Source organism: Botryllus schlosseri, chromosome 2, assembly GCF_051294905.1.
Source record: "Botryllus schlosseri isolate E-star chromosome 2, Bs_hap1, whole genome shotgun sequence".
Taxonomy (NCBI): domain Eukaryota; kingdom Metazoa; phylum Chordata; class Ascidiacea; order Stolidobranchia; family Styelidae; genus Botryllus; species Botryllus schlosseri.
Window position 1 is genome coordinate 14,469,093 of NC_137237.1, and position 20,848 is coordinate 14,489,940.

Below are 20,848 nucleotides of genomic sequence, written 5' to 3' on the forward strand. Positions count from 1 at the left end.
ATATATCCTTCTCTCGTCATTCCTTACATTTAAATTTTAACAGAAACAAAGATAGTTCAGGAAGAGTAGAATGCAGCACTTTCAGTGTATTCTGATTGAGAACATAAAGCGTACCCAGTATTAGCGCCCTATCGCGAGGAGGCCTGTTCTTCGCAGCTGCACCGTTTGTGTTTTTATCAGCTTTATGCAGAACATGCACGTTTGTTACAGACACCAAGCTTACATTTTATAGGCGAGAGAATAGTAATACTGTTCGTAATTGCACAGGGGAAATTAGTACCCAAAATAGAAGCGGAAACAGTAATAACGAGCGTATTCCTTGAACAATTGTAAAGAAAATATGATCAGTGCATATATTGCACAATATACATACATTTAAAACTATTCATCGGCGTGTAATTGAAACGGATAAACTTTCACGTATATGGTGAGGCGCACTGTGTCACGAGGTAAAACCAATGGCAGCTACGAGTCTGTAGACAGAGGGGTGTACTGACCATGGTGGTCTCTCTATTGCGATTCGTTGTCGCGTACTCGAGATGCCTGGACGAGCAAAGGCCAATTCTCCTTGACCGATGCTGCTTTTCGTTCTCCCGAGATGTTGAAGATGTCCGGACAGTTTGACCACTCCTGTTGTTGCTTAGCTTCCCAATACAGGCGATTGCATGTAAACACTTTTTCACCCGTCAAAGGGCACTTTTGCTCCTCAAACCAAAGTGGTTTATATTGAATAGGTTGCGCGCCTGTCTTCTTTCTGTCTGCGTTTTCGTTATTTAAAGCCTTTCGACGGTCACGTTGGCGTTCTTCGAGCTCCAGTTTGATGCTGTTAGCATCATCCCAGAGCGCTTCCTCCATTTTGCGTTGGTCAGGCCGTCGTCGCGAGTCGGTAGGCGCACAAGAGTCGTCCCATTCGTTAAGTATCATGGCCATGGAAGTGAAGTTATACATCAATTCGGCTTTTTCCGGCAGTGGATTGATTTCCCAGAGAACGGACTCCGCGACCCGGCGCTGCCTATCATACAGTCTCAATTCTTTATCCCAGCGCCCGCACAAGTCATAGCGACCATGATTAACCTTATCAATCACAGTACCAGTTACTTTCCTGAAATTTGATGAATGATAATAGCTGTACTGGTGAAACTTTAGACTACATCTGTCGCCGGTTTTGTGGTTTACGATCTCGGATACGCCGGCCTGATCGATCCACAACTTCCCTAATATTATATTATTCACAGTGATAGTCACTTTGTTCCAGGTGTAATGATTTCCGGAGTCGTGAAAGAGTACGTGACAAGTACCCACGGGAGTCAGCGTTAGGTAATTGCCCCTGAACTTGCTGGAAGGCATAACGTCCTGCCAATATGACCAGCCGCCGTGACCTTGATTTTTTGCTGACTCTGCGTGCGTAGCAGCTCTCGGTGGATGGTGGGTTACTTGCTCCGCCAGGAATCGAAATCCCAATTCATCCATTAAATCGAGTTCATACGTTTCTCCTAACATTGGGTTGAAAGGTTTACCAGTTCTTATTGCAGTCGTTGAATAACAAGAAACGGAAAACGCAGCGACGTATGCTAGTTGTAAACAAGCATCCTCGCAAGTCGCGGCACGGTCCAACAGTTCGCTGTATTCCAATTCCTCTGTTAGTTTCTGTAGTATGGATATCGGTTCGCTGAAGTTTACTGGCACTGGCAACTTTGAAATGTCTTTGCCGATACAATACTTCAGAACAGCCCACAGGTTCAACTTATATTCAGGTTTGTGGGGTATACTCTTTCTGTGATTACTTTCGAGAAGCACAACATGATTACTGCGATACTGCTGACTGCATTGATCGGGTGTAATCCGAGATTCACTTTTGGGACCATGCACCAAAGGTATTTCTATAGCATCCTCGAAATTTTCATCGTCATCGGAGTCTGTGCGATGCATTTCCTCGTTTTGTAAAGTTACTTGCCAGTCTTGCAGCTGCTTACATAATAACTCTGAAAATTCTGTACAAGTCGTGACCATTGAAGATGACGTCATTCGAAAAAGCGTCACAGATTCTTTAAGCTCCTTTGATATCTTGGCGTACTGCGTATTGCTCGCTAGTGACTCAATTTCTTTTTCAATACTGGATAACATACTCAGCACAGTGGTACCTTGCGTGGCGCTATTGTCGCAGCAGTTTCTGAGTTCCTCTAGCTTGGCTTGTATTGGCGATATTATAGTATTTACTATATCCCTGGAACTACGATCCATTACAGCAGGAAACGAAGACGCATTTCTGTTCTGCATTTTGTTCAAGCTTGCAAGCCAATCGTCGCAGTCATTGCCGTCCTTTGCTTTTAGGAAGTATGTTGACGAGCCTTCGGCTTCGATTCTGAAGTTGGTTTCATTTTCCCGAAACCAACGTGCTGATGACAGTGTCATGTTACCTCGACAACCAGCAGATTTTTCGTCCGGTTGGATGTAGTACGACAGCACGCCATTCGAAAGTGTGAACCAGCGTTTTTGATATCCATTGATGTAGTTAGTCCATTTCCACAACCAGCCTGCACGTAAGTCATTACCGACGCCGCTCATGATTCTCATTCTTGTACTGCAGCTATCGCATGTTGCCCTCGTTTCGCAATTTAGCAAAAAATTAACCAGTGATCTATTTGCAGAAGCTGCCTGTCCGAATTAATGATGTCTTATGGCAGTCAGACTGAGGCTGGCAGTTGAATACTACGCCCAAATCCACACCGTATTCTATTAACAGATCCTATGCTAACACGCGCGACAAAACATCGGCCAGTCTATCGCAGACAAAGGAAAGGCGAAAGCTCAAATCAACCGTATGTTCAGTTTATCCATTGCTGACATGTCACACGCGCCGTCTACATAACCAACTAGCTATAGCACGCTACGTCACTCGGCCGCTCTAAATGCCTGGAGGTAATGAATGTAATCTATCTGGATATATATCTGTATTAGTATATAGTCAGGCTAGATATACTGTACACGATCGTTATTGACTATTAACGTAGACTGAAAAGAATTATCGGATTACAGTTGGAAGTTTACACTTCTAGTAAATTATTCACCAAGTTTGCGTTACCGCAAATCGACCAGGACTATCATTTAGAGATGTACTACGTATGCTAAGACAATGTAGATTTGTATCCATATGTCTTGTACGTATAATATTACCCAGTGGTGCCACTCCTAGTGTTTTAACTAGTGTTTTTTCGATCGTCCTAGTGTTCTAGTGTTTTTTGTCGCACAATTTTGCTAATCTAGTGTTTTTCTGCAATCGTACGAATAAGGAATATTCTAACATACTAACTAAATTACATGCTAAATTTATCGCTAATAAGGCGATTTGGTGTCTCTGGCTGTGTTTGTTTTCAACAATTCTATGTGGTGGTGCAGTAAGAAGCAATTATTACGTAACAGGGTGCGCTGTGAATCCGTATTTATGAGCGAATGTATCGAAAAAATTAGCGATTTCGGTGAAATGCTCTGTCGTTTCTTGTTGAACTCACTCTGCAGATTTGTTCAGCTTAATGATTTGTTGGAAGAATGGGCTGCTTAGGCAAATTCGCAAAATGAGCTGCAGGTTATCAGTGAATGCCATCCAACATAATTTTGGCGAAATTGAAATATGTGCACAATGGATTCGTTGAATCAAAATTCCCTTTACTGGGGAAGCTCATGACAAATCTCTTGGCATTGTCACTTCACTTGTCACATTCCGGTGCATGCATGGAAATGAAGTATATGCTGTACATGGACGGACACCTCCCCATTGTTTCGTTGAAGATGAACAGTAGTGAGAAAGATATGCCACACAAAATATACTTTGTTTGATCGATGTTGTACAATCGAAAGATAAATAATTTTATGATGCCGTACAATTCGAAAGCTACAATATTTGATTTTTTCTTACTCTGTTGAATTCGTTTCATTAATTTTCGTTAAATAATCATGCAGTATATCATACATATGTATCGAATTCATGTGTGGAACACTTCTTATCTATGGATTTGTACCTTGGTCATCTTGGTTACTTGGCAACGACAAATTTTTCCTGCGATCTAGTAATCTAGTGTTTTTTCGCCAATCTAGTGTTTTTTTACGACACAATCTTGTGTTTTTCCGGAAACCTAGAGTGGCAACACTGATATTACCAAAGTATGTAACACCCATGTGGCCATGTAACTCTGATATATCTCACCGGATTTCAGTAATGGCAAGAGTTTCACTATAGTTGGATGAAATGTTTGTCTTTTGTTGCGTTTAAGGTCAGCGATCAGCACTTGAAATGTGAAACTATAGAGATTTGGTTACTAATAATTGACGTTGGCGGTCCGAGTTCAAGTCCCGCCGTCGGAGATTAATATGGCGGGCCCCTTTTCCCCGGGTCGCTGTTCTTGTGTCGGCAAAATTGCCCAGCAAAAGACCCGATGATGAACGAAAACGGAAAAGATCAAGAAAGGGCGTCTAAAAAGACCGCCGAACAAAGACTAACATCTAAAAAACTGTGACACCGGGCACATATGCCCGGATGGATGACAGATTAAGTGAACGCAACCGGTCGTTTCGGCATCCTCCTATATGTTCATTACATCACATTGTGTCTTGTGTATCACATTTTACATTGTGTCATTTGTGTGTGTCTATATCGGATAAAAATATAATCTGACGATTACTAATTGAATATTGCAAGTAGGCCTAATATTTACCGTGAAACCGACAATGGATGATATCATAGTGTCCTATATGGTGTCGACACAGGCAAATCTCACGCCTCAGTGAAATTGTATCACGTCACAATTTCCATTTGGCTACAGGCAATTTGACGGTCATTTTTGACCGGCATGACGAGCATTAAATTTGGTAAAACGGGTATCAATCGAAAGCTGACTCTGCACTGATTGCGAAAATATAAATTTTATTCCGCTCGTGTCCCTGCAACTCCCACAATCAGCCTCGGATTTTTCATTGTTATGGAGATTGGCATTGGGACGCAACAATGGTGTCTGGCTCTTTTTCTCTTGAGCTACTCTCTCGATTCGCCAGACAGCATTGTTACGTCCTGAGCTACTCTCTCGTTTCGCCAGACAGCATTGTTGCGTACCAATGCCAATCTCCATAACAATGAAAAATCCGAGGCTGATTGTGGAAGTTCCAGGGCCACGAGCGGAATAAAATTTATATTTTCGTAATCAGTGGAGAGTCAGCTTTCGATTGATAGCCGTTTTACCAAATTTAATGCTCGGCAAGCCGGTAAAAAATGACCGTCAAATTGCCTGTAGCCAAATGGAAATTGTGACGTGATACAATTTCACTGAGGCGTGAGATTTGCTTGTGTCGACACCATATAGGACACTATGGGATGATATAGTAGATCTAATGTCATCAATTACCTGGTTGCATCGCGTATAAATTGTCGCACAATTGTCGAATGAATTAGCACATGACTATCTGCCCAAGAACCCCTATGGCCAGTCTTAGCGAACAGAGTGTGCTGTATCCACGCCCTAAAAGCCGAAAAGGGTGGTACACGAACAAGGGCTGTTCAAAAATAACTTTTTTTTTCCGGATTCCAGCCATTCACTTATTAAATTGTCAGGTTACCCTAAAAAACGCTGCACATCAAATTTGGTTCAATTCTAACTAGTATAGGACTCCGCAGATCCAATTAAAATTTTTAATTTATCATGGAAAATTTAAAAAAATTGTTGAGCTTTCTTCAAAGACGTTGCAAAACAAATTTGAGTCAATTCCGACCAGTAGAAGCGGAGTTATGTGAGTTTTTCGATGATAATCGTCGGATTATCCTTGATTGGTGGATAATCCGCGATCTATCAACGAAAAACTCACATAACTTCGCTTCTACTGGTCGGAATTGACTCTAATTTGTTTTGCAACGTCTTTGAAGAAAGCTCAACAATTTCATGGGGTTGGCAGAAAAATTTGAATTTTTTTTTTAAATTTTCCGTAATAAATTAAAATTTTAATTGGATCTGCGGAGTCCTATACTTGTTAGAATCAAACCAAATTTGGTGTGCAGCGTTTTTTAGGGTAACCTGACAATTTAATCAGTGAATGGCTGGAATCCGGAAAAAAAGTTATTTTTGAACAGCCCTCGAACAGTCGAACACAGATCCTAACTCAGAATTATATCGCAGTCATCCCACGTGGCTGGCTGCATTGCTTTGCATGCCTTCCCATGTTCCTACTTGCATGTATAATTTTGATAAAATTTTGTGCTCGATTTATACCGCGGTATAAGTTAGAGGTAGGTTCTGGTTTCATACGCCATGCTGGTTGTACACTCACACCCGTATATCAGGGGTGGTAGCGTGGTACACGGGTGGAAATACTCACTATTTTTGCGAAGAGTTCACCGTATGGTGTGGCGGTGCATCAGAGCGACTGCTGCACGCTGCACTGCAGTATTTTACACAATTGAATAGTATAATCATATTGAAATGAATCCGAATATTTTCGGCTGACACTCCTCAGGGGTATTAGCCAGCAACTAGTAGAGAACTGGAAAGAAGATTGTATATCAACAATCCTATCACAAATTATGACGCCACCAGCATGAAATTTCGAATAAGAGAGCGTTCAATGTTCTACTTTTAGATGGTACCCCTCCCAACAACAAAAACAACAACAACTATTCACCTGGCCTCACAGGCGAAAAGCGTCACTCAACTTCTCATCAATAATAATAATAATATCCCTTCGAGTCATCAATCATATCGAGTAATGGAATATTTCGACTCGAGTCAGGTCAAGGCACTCGATTTTAGAAGGTGACTCGAGTCAAGTAAAGTTAGTCAAGTCAAAGTCATGTCCAGTCACGTCGAATTTTCGAACTCCGAGACGAGGCATGATTTCAGTTGCTGAACTTTCAAAATGATTGGATCACTATTTATTCGGAATTGAATAACGCATACAGAGTTTAATATTACTGCAAACAGGCGTCGTACCGCAAGCATACACCAACCATTGAAGAATCCGTTCGATTCGAATCATACACGAGGATCATTGATCCACTGAGCTGCCTATAGAACAGAAATCCTTTGCTAGATCAGGGCTGCTCATGTCTTCAACCGCGTACCCATTCGATTTATCTGCATGAATGACATGAACCCATGCAGCATAAAGGTAATAAAGTGTATGCAACAAGCTACACAAGCTACAAAATACAACAAGCTACATGTATTTACATATTCAAACATCATTTCACACATTGCATGCGATGGATGCGCTTGGATGTGTTTTGAAAAGGCACCTACGTAGGTTTGTATTTAAAACAAACGGTGTTTTAAAACACTTAAAACATGTTTTAAACAGCGTTTTAACCAAATGCCTTAAAAAAACGTTCCAAACGTTGTATCTAATTATATGCCATAATTCTGTAAATTCTTTCGAAAAAACATGTAGTATGAGCCTACGGATGATTTGCACCCAACAATTATATTCGACGTTTGCGACGTGGAGTGACTGGAACGTTCGAATTCGTCGCAGGTTCAACAGTTATAACTAGGGCAAGTTTTTGTTGCACTAAAATCGCGAGAAAGTTGCACGTAATTTTGAAAAGTTGCAGTAAAAAGTTACATTCATAATTTTTGTTGAATTAGAAGGGTATGACATACTCGAAATATTCTGCTGTATGACCTAGTTCCGGCAGAGCAGTAAAATTTGTTTCTTAGCCATTTCACGAACATTCTGGCGCAACCGGCGAAAATTATATTTTTTTCTAGCACACAGCAAGAAAATTACGCAATGCGGGAATAATTTTCCCGAAAAAGCCAAACAGCATAGCGATAACCCCTCCCCCTAAAACAGGTCAAATGCCGCACCCTAAACCCCTTAGGTCTGCAAACTTGACCCAAGGTGTTGCAGAAAAATTCATTCTTGGCGACTTTAACAAAATCAATAGCCTGAATAAGGTGACCCAATGAAAATGTAATTTTCGGCGGTCTCGCCTGGGAGTCCTTGAAGTGAGAAACTATTTCAAATTTAAGCGACAGAATTATCAAAGCGATCCATTCACTTTACATATTGTTCGTACACGGTCGTGCTTGGCAGGGGTAGTTGAACTTTTTGCTTGAAAGCCATTGTGTCATAGATAACTCAGTGAGATGCTGCTAACCCATAATATAGCTCTTTGCTATGCTTTTCAAAGAGAATAGAACCATACTAGAAATAGTTTATAACATCTCTTTAAATCAGTCCGTTACATTTTGAGGCAATATTTGATAAAAGTTGCAGTAAAAATAGAGAAAAGTTTCAAAAAGTTGCACTATAAAATCCCTCCAAGCAGCTTAAAACATCATTGTACATAGATCTGAGTATGTAGCAGGGCATGCTATGGTATATGGCAGGGGTCGCCAACTCAAAACGGGTCGCGGGCCACTTTTCAAATTTCGTAGCGGCCGCGGGCCGCATGAATTCAATATCGATATAAAGTAGGCAACCACGTTTCAAAACTCTATGTCAGTACAACGCTGTGCTACCTAACACAGTCCAGGGGCATAGTGATCACAAAAGAAGTAACATTTTATTAAAGGAATAAGAATACAACAGAATATCACCGTCATCAATTTCATTTTATTTTGAACTCTGAGCTGTGCACGATACCTTGAAACGCTTTTTGGAGCTAGCGATATACGCTACTAGATGAAAGACCATCTCCACGTTAAGCTTGATCTTGTGAAGAAGCCCTAAGCCAGTGGTTCTGAAACCTTTTTAGACATGTCCCGCTTTATGATACTACAAATTGTCGTCCCCCCTTATTGTCACATCACAAAATGCATCCATAGAGCTAGCAATTCGAACGGATAGTTTAATGGCATGGATGGTTATGAATGTAGATGACAGAATTCTATAATATGAATTCGGGACTATACACAGAGCAATAACTATAACTATGAACTCGAGGTAAATCGCGCATAGCGCGAAAATTTTTTCAGTTGACTGCAGCTCCGCGCCCCCACAAGGCGACACGCCCCACAGTTTCAGAACCACTGCCCTAAGCCGTTTTCTAAGCGTCTCGGTCTTGGCAGTATTTCGGCCATTGCACGTCAATTTCAGCATTTGCGAAATGTTTTCTTATAGCTTCCTTCCGAAATCTCAAATCAAGTCGCGGGCCGCAAAATATGACCTCGTGGGCCGCATGCGGCCCGCGGGCCGCGTGTTGGTGACCCCTGGTATATGGTATGATATGGAAGTATGGTATGGTATGGAACGAAATTTCGGTATTGAATATGGAAGAGTGCAAGTATGGTATGGAAGTTTCCCAAGTACGGTATGGAATGTTCTTTCCATACTTCCATACTTTTTCCATACTTTCGCAGTTTGATCCTTACTTTCGATTTGTCAAATTGATTGCATACCTCAGAAAATCGCTCACTGTCTATGTAGATATCTCAAATTGCGATTTATCACCCACCCACACCGGTCGACATCTATTTGAAGACAACAAAGTAGCGCAACGCGCATATGAAGGAAAATAATATTAATAATGATCATTCCAATCTAAATATCACAGAAACGAATGATATTCGACCGCTGTCGCGTTTCAACTTGCATTTCGCTTATTGTAAACTTCCACTCCATAAACTACCAAGGGAGTTTTAAAATCATATATTCTGAGAATGTAAAAGTTACATGAATGTTTTTATCAATTTGTTCAACTTGGAAATAATTTTCTGCGCTTTGGTACGATGATCATCACGCAATATCTATTTGAAATAACCGTCACTGTAAATCAAAAATATGTAGCTTGTCTTGGAGCGACGTTGCGATATGCCGGCCTCCAACACGCATTAAACTTCATGTAATTTGGTTACCTCTGATAAAAGAATAGACACCCTGATCTGGGCTGATGAATCTAATGCGTGGTCCACAGATTGGCGGAGAAGATAGACATTTGATCCTCTGTACCAAAATGATTGTAGTGATGTAAATTTATATTCCAAGATATATTCTATTGCAGTGGTTTCGAGCCGGTGGCTAATTTTGAGGTTTCTGATCGGGTATAGACTCACATGTAAAAAAGCCTGTATTCGGGGAGATCGCGGACTCGCTAATTGATAGCATAGCCGGACTCGTTACAGATGAAATGACATGTTACTGCTAGCAGTCCGTTACCACACTAGATTTATATGTCATTAGGTTATCTGTGATTTCCAATTAATCCCGTGTGTAGGCCTATATATTATACGTTTCGTCTTCGATGATTAGGCAACATACATTGCTGACGACATCTGATATAAAGAAACTGGGGATATCATTGGTGCATCAGGGCTGTTTAAATGGATAATCATCCAAAATAATTAGAATAAAAACGCCGCAACATTTCCACATATCAAAAATAGAATATCAATTGAGAGGTTGGGCAAGTTGCGAAAGTATGGAAAAGTATCAATTATTTAATGGTATGGAAGAATGTTGCTATGGTATGGAAAATTGTCAAGTATGGCATGGAACGATTGGGGGGGTATGGAGTATGGAAAATTCCCATTCCATACCATACCATACTATGCCCTGGTATGCAGGAAGCTGTAAAAAAAAGTTGCAAAAACTTGTCCTAGTTATAACCAGAAGATAATGATCATTGGTACTTGATACATTAGTGTTCTGATGATAATGACCACCGACCGTAAAAATGCTGCATAACGATATAGTCCAAGCTTAAGATATTTTGGTCTGTTTATGACAGTGGTCAGAAGCCTCTTTCGGCGAAGGAGGCATATTTACCTTATATTTTTGATTGTGAATGTCAATCCATTGTGACGTCACAGTTAGATATCCGTGACTTCGTGGCTAAACAAAAAAAATAAAAAACATGTTTTCAACAAGGGCCGTATTTTAAACATGTTTGTTTTCCATTGATTTTTGTTTTAAATTATGTTCAACCGAAATTCTGGAACGAAATTTATTCATAATCATGCACAATGCACATTAGGGCTGTTCAAAAATAACTTTTTTTCCTGAATCTTGCTGGTTACTTGATTAAATCGTTAGGTTGCCTTAAAAAACGACGCATACCAAATTTGAATTCATTCCGACAAATATTCGCGGGTTACGTAGAGTTCGAAAATTTTGGATTTGCCCAAAAACGCAAAAAAATTTTTTTTCTAAATTTTTCTGCCAACCCCATGAAATTGTTGGGCTGTGTTCAAAAACTATGCAAAACAAATTTGACTCAATTCCAAGCCGTAGAAGCGGAGTTATTTCAGTTTTTATTCGATAATTCTGTGATTATCCTTGATTGGTGGATAATCCAAGAATTATCACCGAAAAACTGGAATAACTCCGCTTCTACGGCTTGGAATTGAGTCAAATTTGTTTTGCATAGTTTTTGAAGACAGCCCAACAATTTCATGGGGTTGGCAAAAAAATTTGAGAAAATTTTTTTTTTGCGTTTTTGGGCAAATCCAAAATTTTCAAACTCTACGTAAGTAGTATTATACACGGTAACGAGGCGCGCCCCAATCAGCGTCGAGTATTTGATCACGTGACATCTGTTAGCCAATCAGAATGCAGAACGAAGTGGGTGTGGTTCCAATACGAGAGAGGTTTTGGTTGTGTGAGAGATGGCATAGTTCCAGTCCAGTAACGCTGAGATATTTATTACGTCATTGCGTAAGTTGATTACCTATAATTGCGTATTGCAGCATGTGTATAATGATTACGTCATTATACGTCATTGCGTAAGTTGATTACCTATGATTGCGTATTGCACCATATTCATGATTACGTCACAAGCGTAGTTGATGCTCACTGTTATCTTCAAAACCATGGAATTATTGCGAGTATCACCTGCGCTCACTGAAGAAAAGGATGAAATTATATCCACGGCATATTCCTTAGCTAGAAATTTTATCATGTATGAAATCGACGGCTCAAGCGTTAAAGCAAATACACAGGTGGAGAAAACCTTACGACGAGTTGTTACTGAAATATTTGAGCGATATCGAACTATCCTAAACGCAGTCTCCAAGCGCCTTCGTTATAGTGAAGTCAATGAGAAATATAAAGAACATTCACCCATTGAGCGAATGTTCCTGATGATAGCCGATGAAATATTCAAAGATAGTCAAGAAAATTGGGGTCGGATTGTGTCTCTTTATGTGCTTGGCGGCATTCTTGCTCGCAATAACGAGGCTGCGCATAACGGCAGGGATATAGATGCTATCATACAGACACTCGGGAATTACATTGCTACTAAAAAACGAAAGTGGATAGAACAAAATGGTGGATGGAGGCATTTTGTCACGTGGTATCACTTATAAAAGCTCGATCGCAGTTACTATTTGTTATATTTACATCATGGGTTCCGTGCGAATAAACGGTTGTAAGTTTATTGGATCCAAGGCCGTATCATGGATAGTATATTCGAAATGTATGAAGATGGTTGGTGTGGATGTAATGGAAATATCGTATCCTTTCACTATAGTAGAATGTGAAGGATGTAATTATACAGAGCTGGTACCATGTGATCAAGACGAAAGAAAAACTATGAAGATATACGATACTGAAGTAACGAAAGAAGAACATCGAGTTGTTTTCAAGTCAACAGCTACAGTAGAACTATCTCATAAATTTGCTAATGCTACTGCTCAAAACTAACATTTAAGCCGTCACTATCGCTTGGGGATTTAGCTCAGCGGTAGAGCAGCTGTCTTGCAAGCAGAAGGTCACGGGTTCAATTCCCGTATTCTCCACTCTTTTTTCCGTTGAAGTGCTAATGACGCAAAGGTGGCGCAATCATTTCAATTTGATTGTCACTCAGAATGTGTGCTTTGAAAAGACTGTGTTTCGAGCGAGAAAAGTTTCGGAATTGTTCTGATTCTACTATCAAAGCGGGACCGATTGACGAATCGAATCTATTTAGTTGGTGGGCAACAATTGAAGGACCCCAGGGAACACCATACGAAAAAGGAGTGTTTAAAATATTAATAGAATATCCCACAGAGTATCCGTTTCGACCTCCGAAGATGAGATTTGAAACTCATATATTTCACCCGAACATTAGTGTGAAAGGCACTATATGCGTGGATATTTTGCAGAAGCAATGGTCACCAGCGCTAACTACATCAACTGTGCTGCTATCAATATCTTCGTTACTTGGCGCACCAAATCCAAACGATCCTATGAATGCGGAAAGTGCACATCTCTATCTGGAAGATAGACAACTCTACTTTAAACGCGCTCAGCAATATACCGAACGCTATGCCAGAGTCGACTGCGATTTGTCAGCGTGATTACAATGATTAAAACTATCATTTGCTTGTGACTTGTTTATGCCTTGTAAATATTGATTGTGGATCGCAATCTTTGTAATAAAAACTCCATAATGTGTTGGTTATATGAAAAATAGCGCGAGTTAGTGATTTATTGACGAAGTTGCACTGGTCTGATGCAGCTTGCATTGTGCGCTGATTCGTTGGTCTAGGGGTATGATGCTCGCTTTGGGAGCGAGAGGTCCCGGGTTCAAATCCCGGACGAATCTGCATTTTGCTACTACCTAATGGATAAACACAACCGAACACGAGTCAGTGATTTATTGAGTTATGAAACGACCATCACAAAACGCTTGGAATAGGATTATATTACCAACAACAATCGCCTTGCCCTTGAAATCAATGACCAAGCACGATTTATAAAGCACACGATAATATTCGTCTTTACAGACAATGATATTACGCGATGGGTATGTAACACAATCTTCAATTGGTTTCACTACAATTCTATTATCATAATGGAAAAGTATACACGTGTAGGGAATGGTAATTGATCTCACGTTGGGCAATACAATCATTTCCTCATAATTACGACTCGACTCAAACTGAGTAGCAACAGAAATTCTTGCCATGGTCATGCTTCACTAGCTTGCTCACGTTCTTGACAGCAACATGATACCCATTCCAGTATACAACAAATAGTAAGCAGTACGATGAACACGACAGCTAAGATATCATCGGCATCTTCCATTTATATACGCGATCTAGTCAGAGATTCCCAGATTTTTAGTCTACGAAAAACAACAAATTCTTCACTGATTTGTTGAGCAATTCTATGTTTCGATAACACGTCTATGTACATACAATGATTAGGAAAGCGTACAGGCAACCAATCAGTTCCAATGAATAATGTAATATCTCGGTCATGCGGATAAATACGTATATGAAAGCTATCAGATGAAAGTCTGTGAATGCGTTCAGGATTCATTACAATGATTTTTTCTCTGATTTTCAGTCGAATCTTCTCATCTCCAAAGTACTGTATGACAGTGAAGCTATTTGCTCGCATTTCGTTTCAATCTTTGAACAAAGTCCCAGACTATACTATCGTTGTGTTTCTTATCTTTTCCGAAGTGGTCTAAATAAGACAGCGTGCTCATACCATCACTGCGGCAGCTTAGGAATGAAATTGCGTGCGCTCCGCAAGCCTCTGAACGTTTGTGCTGTAATGGTTTGATCGAACTTGTATACTTTTCAGGTTCTAAGAAACAGGGTATTTCGTTTCTGAACGGAGTTATGCCGAAGCTGTCATGATAATGAGTTCCATATTCATCAGCGTAGATGCATACCCAGTGACTTCCTGGTTCGTCGGCCTCGTCATAATTAATGATTAATGAGTAGGGAGCTTTCGGTCGCCGAGGAAGTCGATCAATAGGAAAATTTCCTAGATAATGTCGTTTGGTGGAATCGTAACTATACAATATTTCATCTATTTCTAGTCCGTTCATATTACAGTAACGGTGCGAGCTTGGCTTATTTCCAGTATTTTTTGAAATTCCATGAAACAAAGCAGAGTTGTTTCGCTCGCGACACCATCAGCAGGAAAAGTGATGCGCAGACTAAGGGTACCGCTTTTCTGCAGTTCGAAACAGTCGTCTAAATCATCAGCTCGCAAGTTATATACTAGAAGAGTATATCCATTAGCGAATTCCTTCGGGGTGAGAACTCCGATCTGTTTTTCGAGAGCTCCTATGCCTTGAACCATATTGAGATAGGCTTCAGAATAGTGATTGTTTTCAAAATCAAGTTCGTATCCACCTTCCGGTATCAGGAAACCATTGACTTTCAATTCGACACGCTTCATTTTGTTATGAATAAAATTGTATGGATTTTTATCGAACGCACCCTGGAATGCCTTAGTCGCTACCATACCGATGATTAAACGAGTCGGTAGAGTACCCGAATACAGATTACCAATATCGATTTGAGTGGTGTTAGCTGCGAAAGTTCTTGTCAGAAGCTTCATGTCCATAAACGGATATCTAGCTGGAGCATCGACCATCATAGCGGATTTCACATCTTCGCTTACTTTCACACCACACAATTGCAGCTCTTTTTTAATAATTTTGAAATTGCTAGTATTCACTCCAAACAGAAAGAAACTTTTCGGGTTCAAAGTGAGTTCGAACTCCAAGGGTACCTCGTCCAGAATGTAACGGTCTTGTAAGCATAATCCGTGATGTATTCGGCCTCTAATTTCAACAACTTTACTGATTGCAAAAGGCAAACTTCTCGCGTTGTGACCTTTGTTAGCTGCAGCATCGCCTATAGCCTTATCATCTAATTGCTCAGGGGTATCTTTGACCCAACCCTGTGTCAAAAGCGTTGACTTTTGTACGTCTTGTGGGGCGAACAGATAGTTCAAGTAGGCTGAATACGCCTGTAGTTTTATATCCTGCTTGATCGTGTGATTTCCAACTTTAATGTGAAGTTGTGAAATCATTGAATCTAAAATGTTATTGACAACGCCAATATCATCATTTGCGACTAAATCCGCATCGCCTTTCAACAGTTTCAAACGAAATAAAAAATAAGATTCGCTTAGATCTATGAAATCTCCACACCCCTCGTATCTGAAAGTTATGACGGATTCATTGTCCGAAACAGGGGGTATCTTGATGATACGTTTTTTCTCTACACTCGTCTGAGTAGGTGGTATCTGGAAAAGGTCTAAAGACGGATGAATACCTTCAGCAGATTTGCTATGAATCAGCTCCGTCATGTTCCGCGGGTCTACTTGTAAATGAAAAGAGGAAGGCTTGCTATTTGTATTTAATCAAAAATATCCCGGCGACGTTTTTTCCGTTTGGTATTTTTCTTTTTAGGTGCTTTTCTCTTCCCTAGGAAATTATCAAGTGCTTGACTAGCAGCTTGCTTTCCTCTGATTTTAAAGCTTTCTCCAATGTTTTGTCCTCCCAATACGTCAGAAGCGACTTCAGCCCCGGTGTGAAGTAGTTGTCTACCCAGAGCTTTTGCTCCTTTGGAAATCAAGGGTACCACACTACGTCCCAAACTGCGAAATAGATTACCTAGACCGTGACCTCTTTGCACTCGACCTCGAAAGTAGTTTATGTCCCCTCCGCTTTGATTTCGATAATAGTGTTGAAAAGCTTCACGATCACAACAGTAATGTGCTCTCATCGTGACGTAAAGCAAGTGTGATATGAACTACAGAACCATTCAGATTTATAGATGCACCTTTATCGTCTCTAATACTAATTCGAATTCGATTGGCATATTCCGCAATCATAGGGAAAAAGTAGATTTTCTCAAAAATGTGATGTTGGTATTCATTGTTAGCTGCTGTGATAGGGATATTTCGCAATAGCGGTGCATTCGTATCACCAACTGTTTGTGGTCGAATGAGATCGGTATAGACCAATAAATTACTTATCGGTGCGATGCTATCTCGCAGGAACATTTGCGAAGTTAAATATTTTCCTTGCGGTAAATTTTGTTCTTTAAGATTTCCATATACGAAAACCGGATTTCTGATTCTCTTTGGATTTCTTCGGAAATTCGGAAAGGCACCTGCTTCGCTAGGGGGAATGACTAGCATAGCCGTGGAGCTTGACAGCTGATTTATCCATACCTTTGTCTGAGTACGATTGATTCTATCGATCAAGCTTTTGAAATCATAATAATCCCCATTTGGATAGAAAAAATAATTATTGCTTTGCGCTGCCAACAGAGCAGATGATTTTTCCTCTTGAAATTCCCATAACAATCCATTGAAATGGGGTAAAGTAGCTTGAAACTGATTACGAACTGAAAATTCTGCAAGCCCCAACTCCCATTTTCCAGTGATGGGACGCGCCAAGTCAAGTACAAAATCCGATTTCGAACTGCTAATATGAATGTATTTCATAACGCAATAGCACGCTTTCGAAATTGCAGTACAGCACTAGACGGTGCACTCCGAAAAGGAATTTTTTCACCCTTATCATTCAACAAAGATATTTTTATACGTTCCAATCTATTTATATTTACAGGGAAAAAGAAAGGCTTTATGTAGTATTTGGAAAACGCCTTCTTATCTCCCTCGACTTTCACCACTCGCAATAGGCGCTGTAATGTACCATTGGATTCTTGCGGTTCAATAATATCGCAATGAACGTATACAAAGTCAATCGACGGTAAGGGTGTTATATCGAAATTGAAATGTATTTTTTTCTTTGAGAAAGAATATGCGGATAGCGCTGCTGTATTTGGTAACACGAAAGTCGCGAGAGTGTAGCCATCTGGAATTTCTATATTCTTCAACGTTGCTGTATAATCGTTATCTGCAGTCACGATATTGCATTGCGTATCCACTCCTGGATATAAGATATCTGTGATGTCTTCGTGTGGAATTGACACCGTTAGGGTATTGCTCTCAGGAAAACATTTTACTGCTACATCGGGGTTGATACTTTCTATGGTTTTTAACATGGCGTAGAGCGAGTCATATTGTCCAATTTTCAGGCGGAATCGTCTAAAGCTTTGTTCGATACCCATAATTTGGAATCCGAAAGAAACTTGTGAATCGATGCGTTTTTCAAAATCTCTTGGAAAACTGATCTCCGTCAGAGCGACTTCATTTCTCTCTACATTTCTTGCCGTCTGCATTTCGTTGACATATTCTGCGGTTGTATTGCCAGGAAACATGTCCATAGAAGCATTGGAAAATAACGTCACATAACTCATAGTTTAGGTATTTTTGGAGCTGGTAACATATAACCCACACACGACGATAATAACGATACCCAAAGCTCCTTGTTTTCTTGAACGATTGTTAAATTGTAGAGTGAAAATATCACTATGATCAATATAACCAGGACTTGAGCGATGAATTGATAAAAGTTACGGTTTGACGATATCTTTTTGATCGATCCAGGAATTGAATTCTGGTCCATATCCTAGCCATTTCACTAAATACTGACGGTGTTTGCCGCGTTGACGTCTCTTTATAATCTTTTCAATACGCCACTCTGTAGGTTCGGTCACCACCTGTAGTTCTTCTCTGTAAAACCTCCCGTCGATGACGTCATGATTATAGTCACGCAAGCGATACATCGGAGGGTCACCAGCCATTGCGTCGATGATATAAAATATCTCAGTTGTCCAATTGGGTCTACTGCTCTTTTCAAAAAGCCCGCGAATTTTCGAAATGCGTACGGCTGTTCCTTTCGTCAGTGTCGGAAGTGTAGCTTGTCGAAACCCATACATTTTTTGCCAAATAGCTTCTTGATTGTGTGAATTGACTTGACTAGGAGCCATACCTAACGACGTATGTTTGGTGTGATTATAGGAATATACGAAATCCTGTAGCACGTCGATGTATTTACTGGTGTTATTCTTTGTGAAATACCGGTACAAGATTGCCTTGAAAGTCCTAATACAGCGCTCGGCGAGAGACGACTTCAATTCGCTTTTTGTGTAAAAGTAACGAACTTTATTTTTCTTGAGAAAGTTTTGAAAAGCTCGATTGGTATATTCTGTACCTCTATCAGTCTGCAACACTAAAGGCAGCCTCTCATTGAACACTTGTCGGAAAGCAGAAATCATACTGCGACCAGTTTTATCTTTAATTGGAATCAACCACACAAACTTTGAAAACGTATCAATAACCAAAGCCAGATATCTAAATCCACGATTGTATTTAGAAATAGACTGCACATCAATCAAATCGCTTTGAAACTGACTATCAATTCCAGAGACCACCACCTTCTCGCGAGTAAATTTTTTTCGTATAGGAAAATGCAGGGTATAACTTTGTTCTGATTTCAACCATTCTTTGTCTTTCTGTAAATAAGCTCCTCTATAGGAGTTTGGTTTGCGGGGATCGAAATAGTCTTGCGTCATGTCCATAACTTTCCTGTGTAGCGTTGATTCGGCTTTCGTTTGCGCGGACCGTCAATGCTTTGCCAATTAACTGGAGGTTTATTAGCTTTCTTCTTTTTAACTTTTTTCTTTGAAGTTTTAGGTGTATGGGGTGGAGTTACCGCTTCGTAATTGCTCCAAATCTCGGATGTTGCGGGTGGAGGTGTCGCGTCAAATGTGTTATTAATAGCGGGCGCCGCTCCGGGCGGATGCGACGCGGCAATTGTTTCATCGGTAGCGGGCGCTGCGGGTGCGCGGGACGACGACTTGATCAATTTCTTATTTGCACGTAGATTTCTCAATAGTCTAATGCCGTGTTGAAATAGTGCTAATTTTTCGGTGCGTGTCAAATCAGAGTCCCTGATGCTTGCGATATGTTCATTGAATTTCTTTTCGTAGGCGTCTTTTGATTGTAAAGGCGGGAAGTACAATTCACGCATGTCTAGTCAATCCACCTAACAGACTTCCAATAATCGGAATTGCAGCACTTAAGATCGCTATAAATCATTAAAGTTAGATCATGAATCGAATCGAATCACATATATATTCACCGGATAAAAAGCCACCCTTTTGAAATACTTTTTGCTTCTGTTTTTGAGATTTACAGCACAGCACTTTGCGAATGTTAGTTTTATGCTTCTTCAGTCGTGCCTTACTCGTACTTGAAATAGCTATATTACCCGAGACAAGATTACGGAGACACTCACACACACAGGTAGTAAAAGCTTTGTGAGTTAATAACTCGTTACGCTCCTTCTTTTTAGCACTCTTTAACAGCTTCAACTTGATAAGATGATTATTTAAAGTTTTTTTCAAAACACCGCGTGACCTCGCCATTGCGAATGATAGTGAATGTTCGAGTACAGCGCTATTTATTCCGAATACACGGTCATACGTTCGCTTGGAAAAATGTTGCTGCGAAGTCGATACTGTTCGGGTGTTTCCTGCGTCAAATCGACCATGATATAACTATAAGGCTTACGAGTTGCTCTCTTGTAAGCTTCCGTGAGAAAATTTGGTTTATCTGGAAACATTTGACGTGAAAGATATCGAATCTGGGCAGAATCACGAGGATTTTTCATGATGACAATATAGTTGCTAGACAGCGTAATGTCACGGAAGCCTGCTCCTCGGTGAAATAGATTTTGACAGAGAAACACCACTGAGAGCGACATGTGATGACTGTATCTGGTGAACAGTTCACGCACTTGACTTGCTTGCGTCATCATGTCATCTAGCACAATTAACGTATGTTCACTATTAGCTCTCTGTAAATCTTTCAACTTGTCTAGACCCTTGTAAAATTGCACTCCTTTCATCTTATCATACAACGGTTGATAGTTATTATATAACCAGATGATCTTTCTCGGTCGAGGTACGATGAGCTTGTCGGCATTTTGTATGATTCTATAGGCGAAAACTGTTTTTCCACTGGACGATGCTCCACTAATTATCATACGAAGAGGCGAGTATAAAACACGTGCACGGTTCATTTTATTACAATGAAAGCGGTACAGTATGTATGCCATCCGGCAAAACAACTCTTTTATAGTAACCATACGACAAAGCAGAACGATATTGCTTATAAGTAAAAATATTACCATTGAAACAGCGAAACCCAGAATTAATCCCTCCGCAAGTGGAACGGTTTTGCAACACGCCTTCAAAATCCTTGAAGGTCTTAGAGGCGG

General features: G+C 40.3%; 1 protein-coding gene, 2 non-coding genes and 1 pseudogene across 3 annotated transcripts; 2 read left to right on the forward strand and 2 right to left on the reverse strand.

The window, feature by feature from the left end:
* Window positions 1–66: 66 nt before the first annotated feature.
* On the reverse strand, window positions 67–3,148 carry LOC145433736 (oxysterol-binding protein 1 pseudogene; annotated as a pseudogene).
* A 9,496-nt stretch (window positions 3,149–12,644) lies between these two features.
* Window positions 12,645–12,716, forward strand: Trnaa-ugc (transfer RNA alanine (anticodon UGC)). Its single transcript has one exon. It is a non-coding gene; the product is annotated as a tRNA-Ala (tRNA).
* A 716-nt stretch (window positions 12,717–13,432) lies between these two features.
* Window positions 13,433–13,504, forward strand: Trnap-ugg (transfer RNA proline (anticodon UGG)). Its single transcript has one exon. It is a non-coding gene; the product is annotated as a tRNA-Pro (tRNA).
* Window positions 13,505–14,739: 1,235 nt separating this feature from the next.
* On the reverse strand, window positions 14,740–16,017 carry LOC145433629 (uncharacterized protein F54H12.2-like). Its single transcript, XM_080310774.1, has one exon. It carries the CDS (start codon window positions 16,015–16,017, stop codon window positions 14,740–14,742), a length of 1,278 nt encoding a protein of 425 aa, XP_080166900.1.
* Window positions 16,018–20,848: the final 4,831 nt, after the last annotated feature.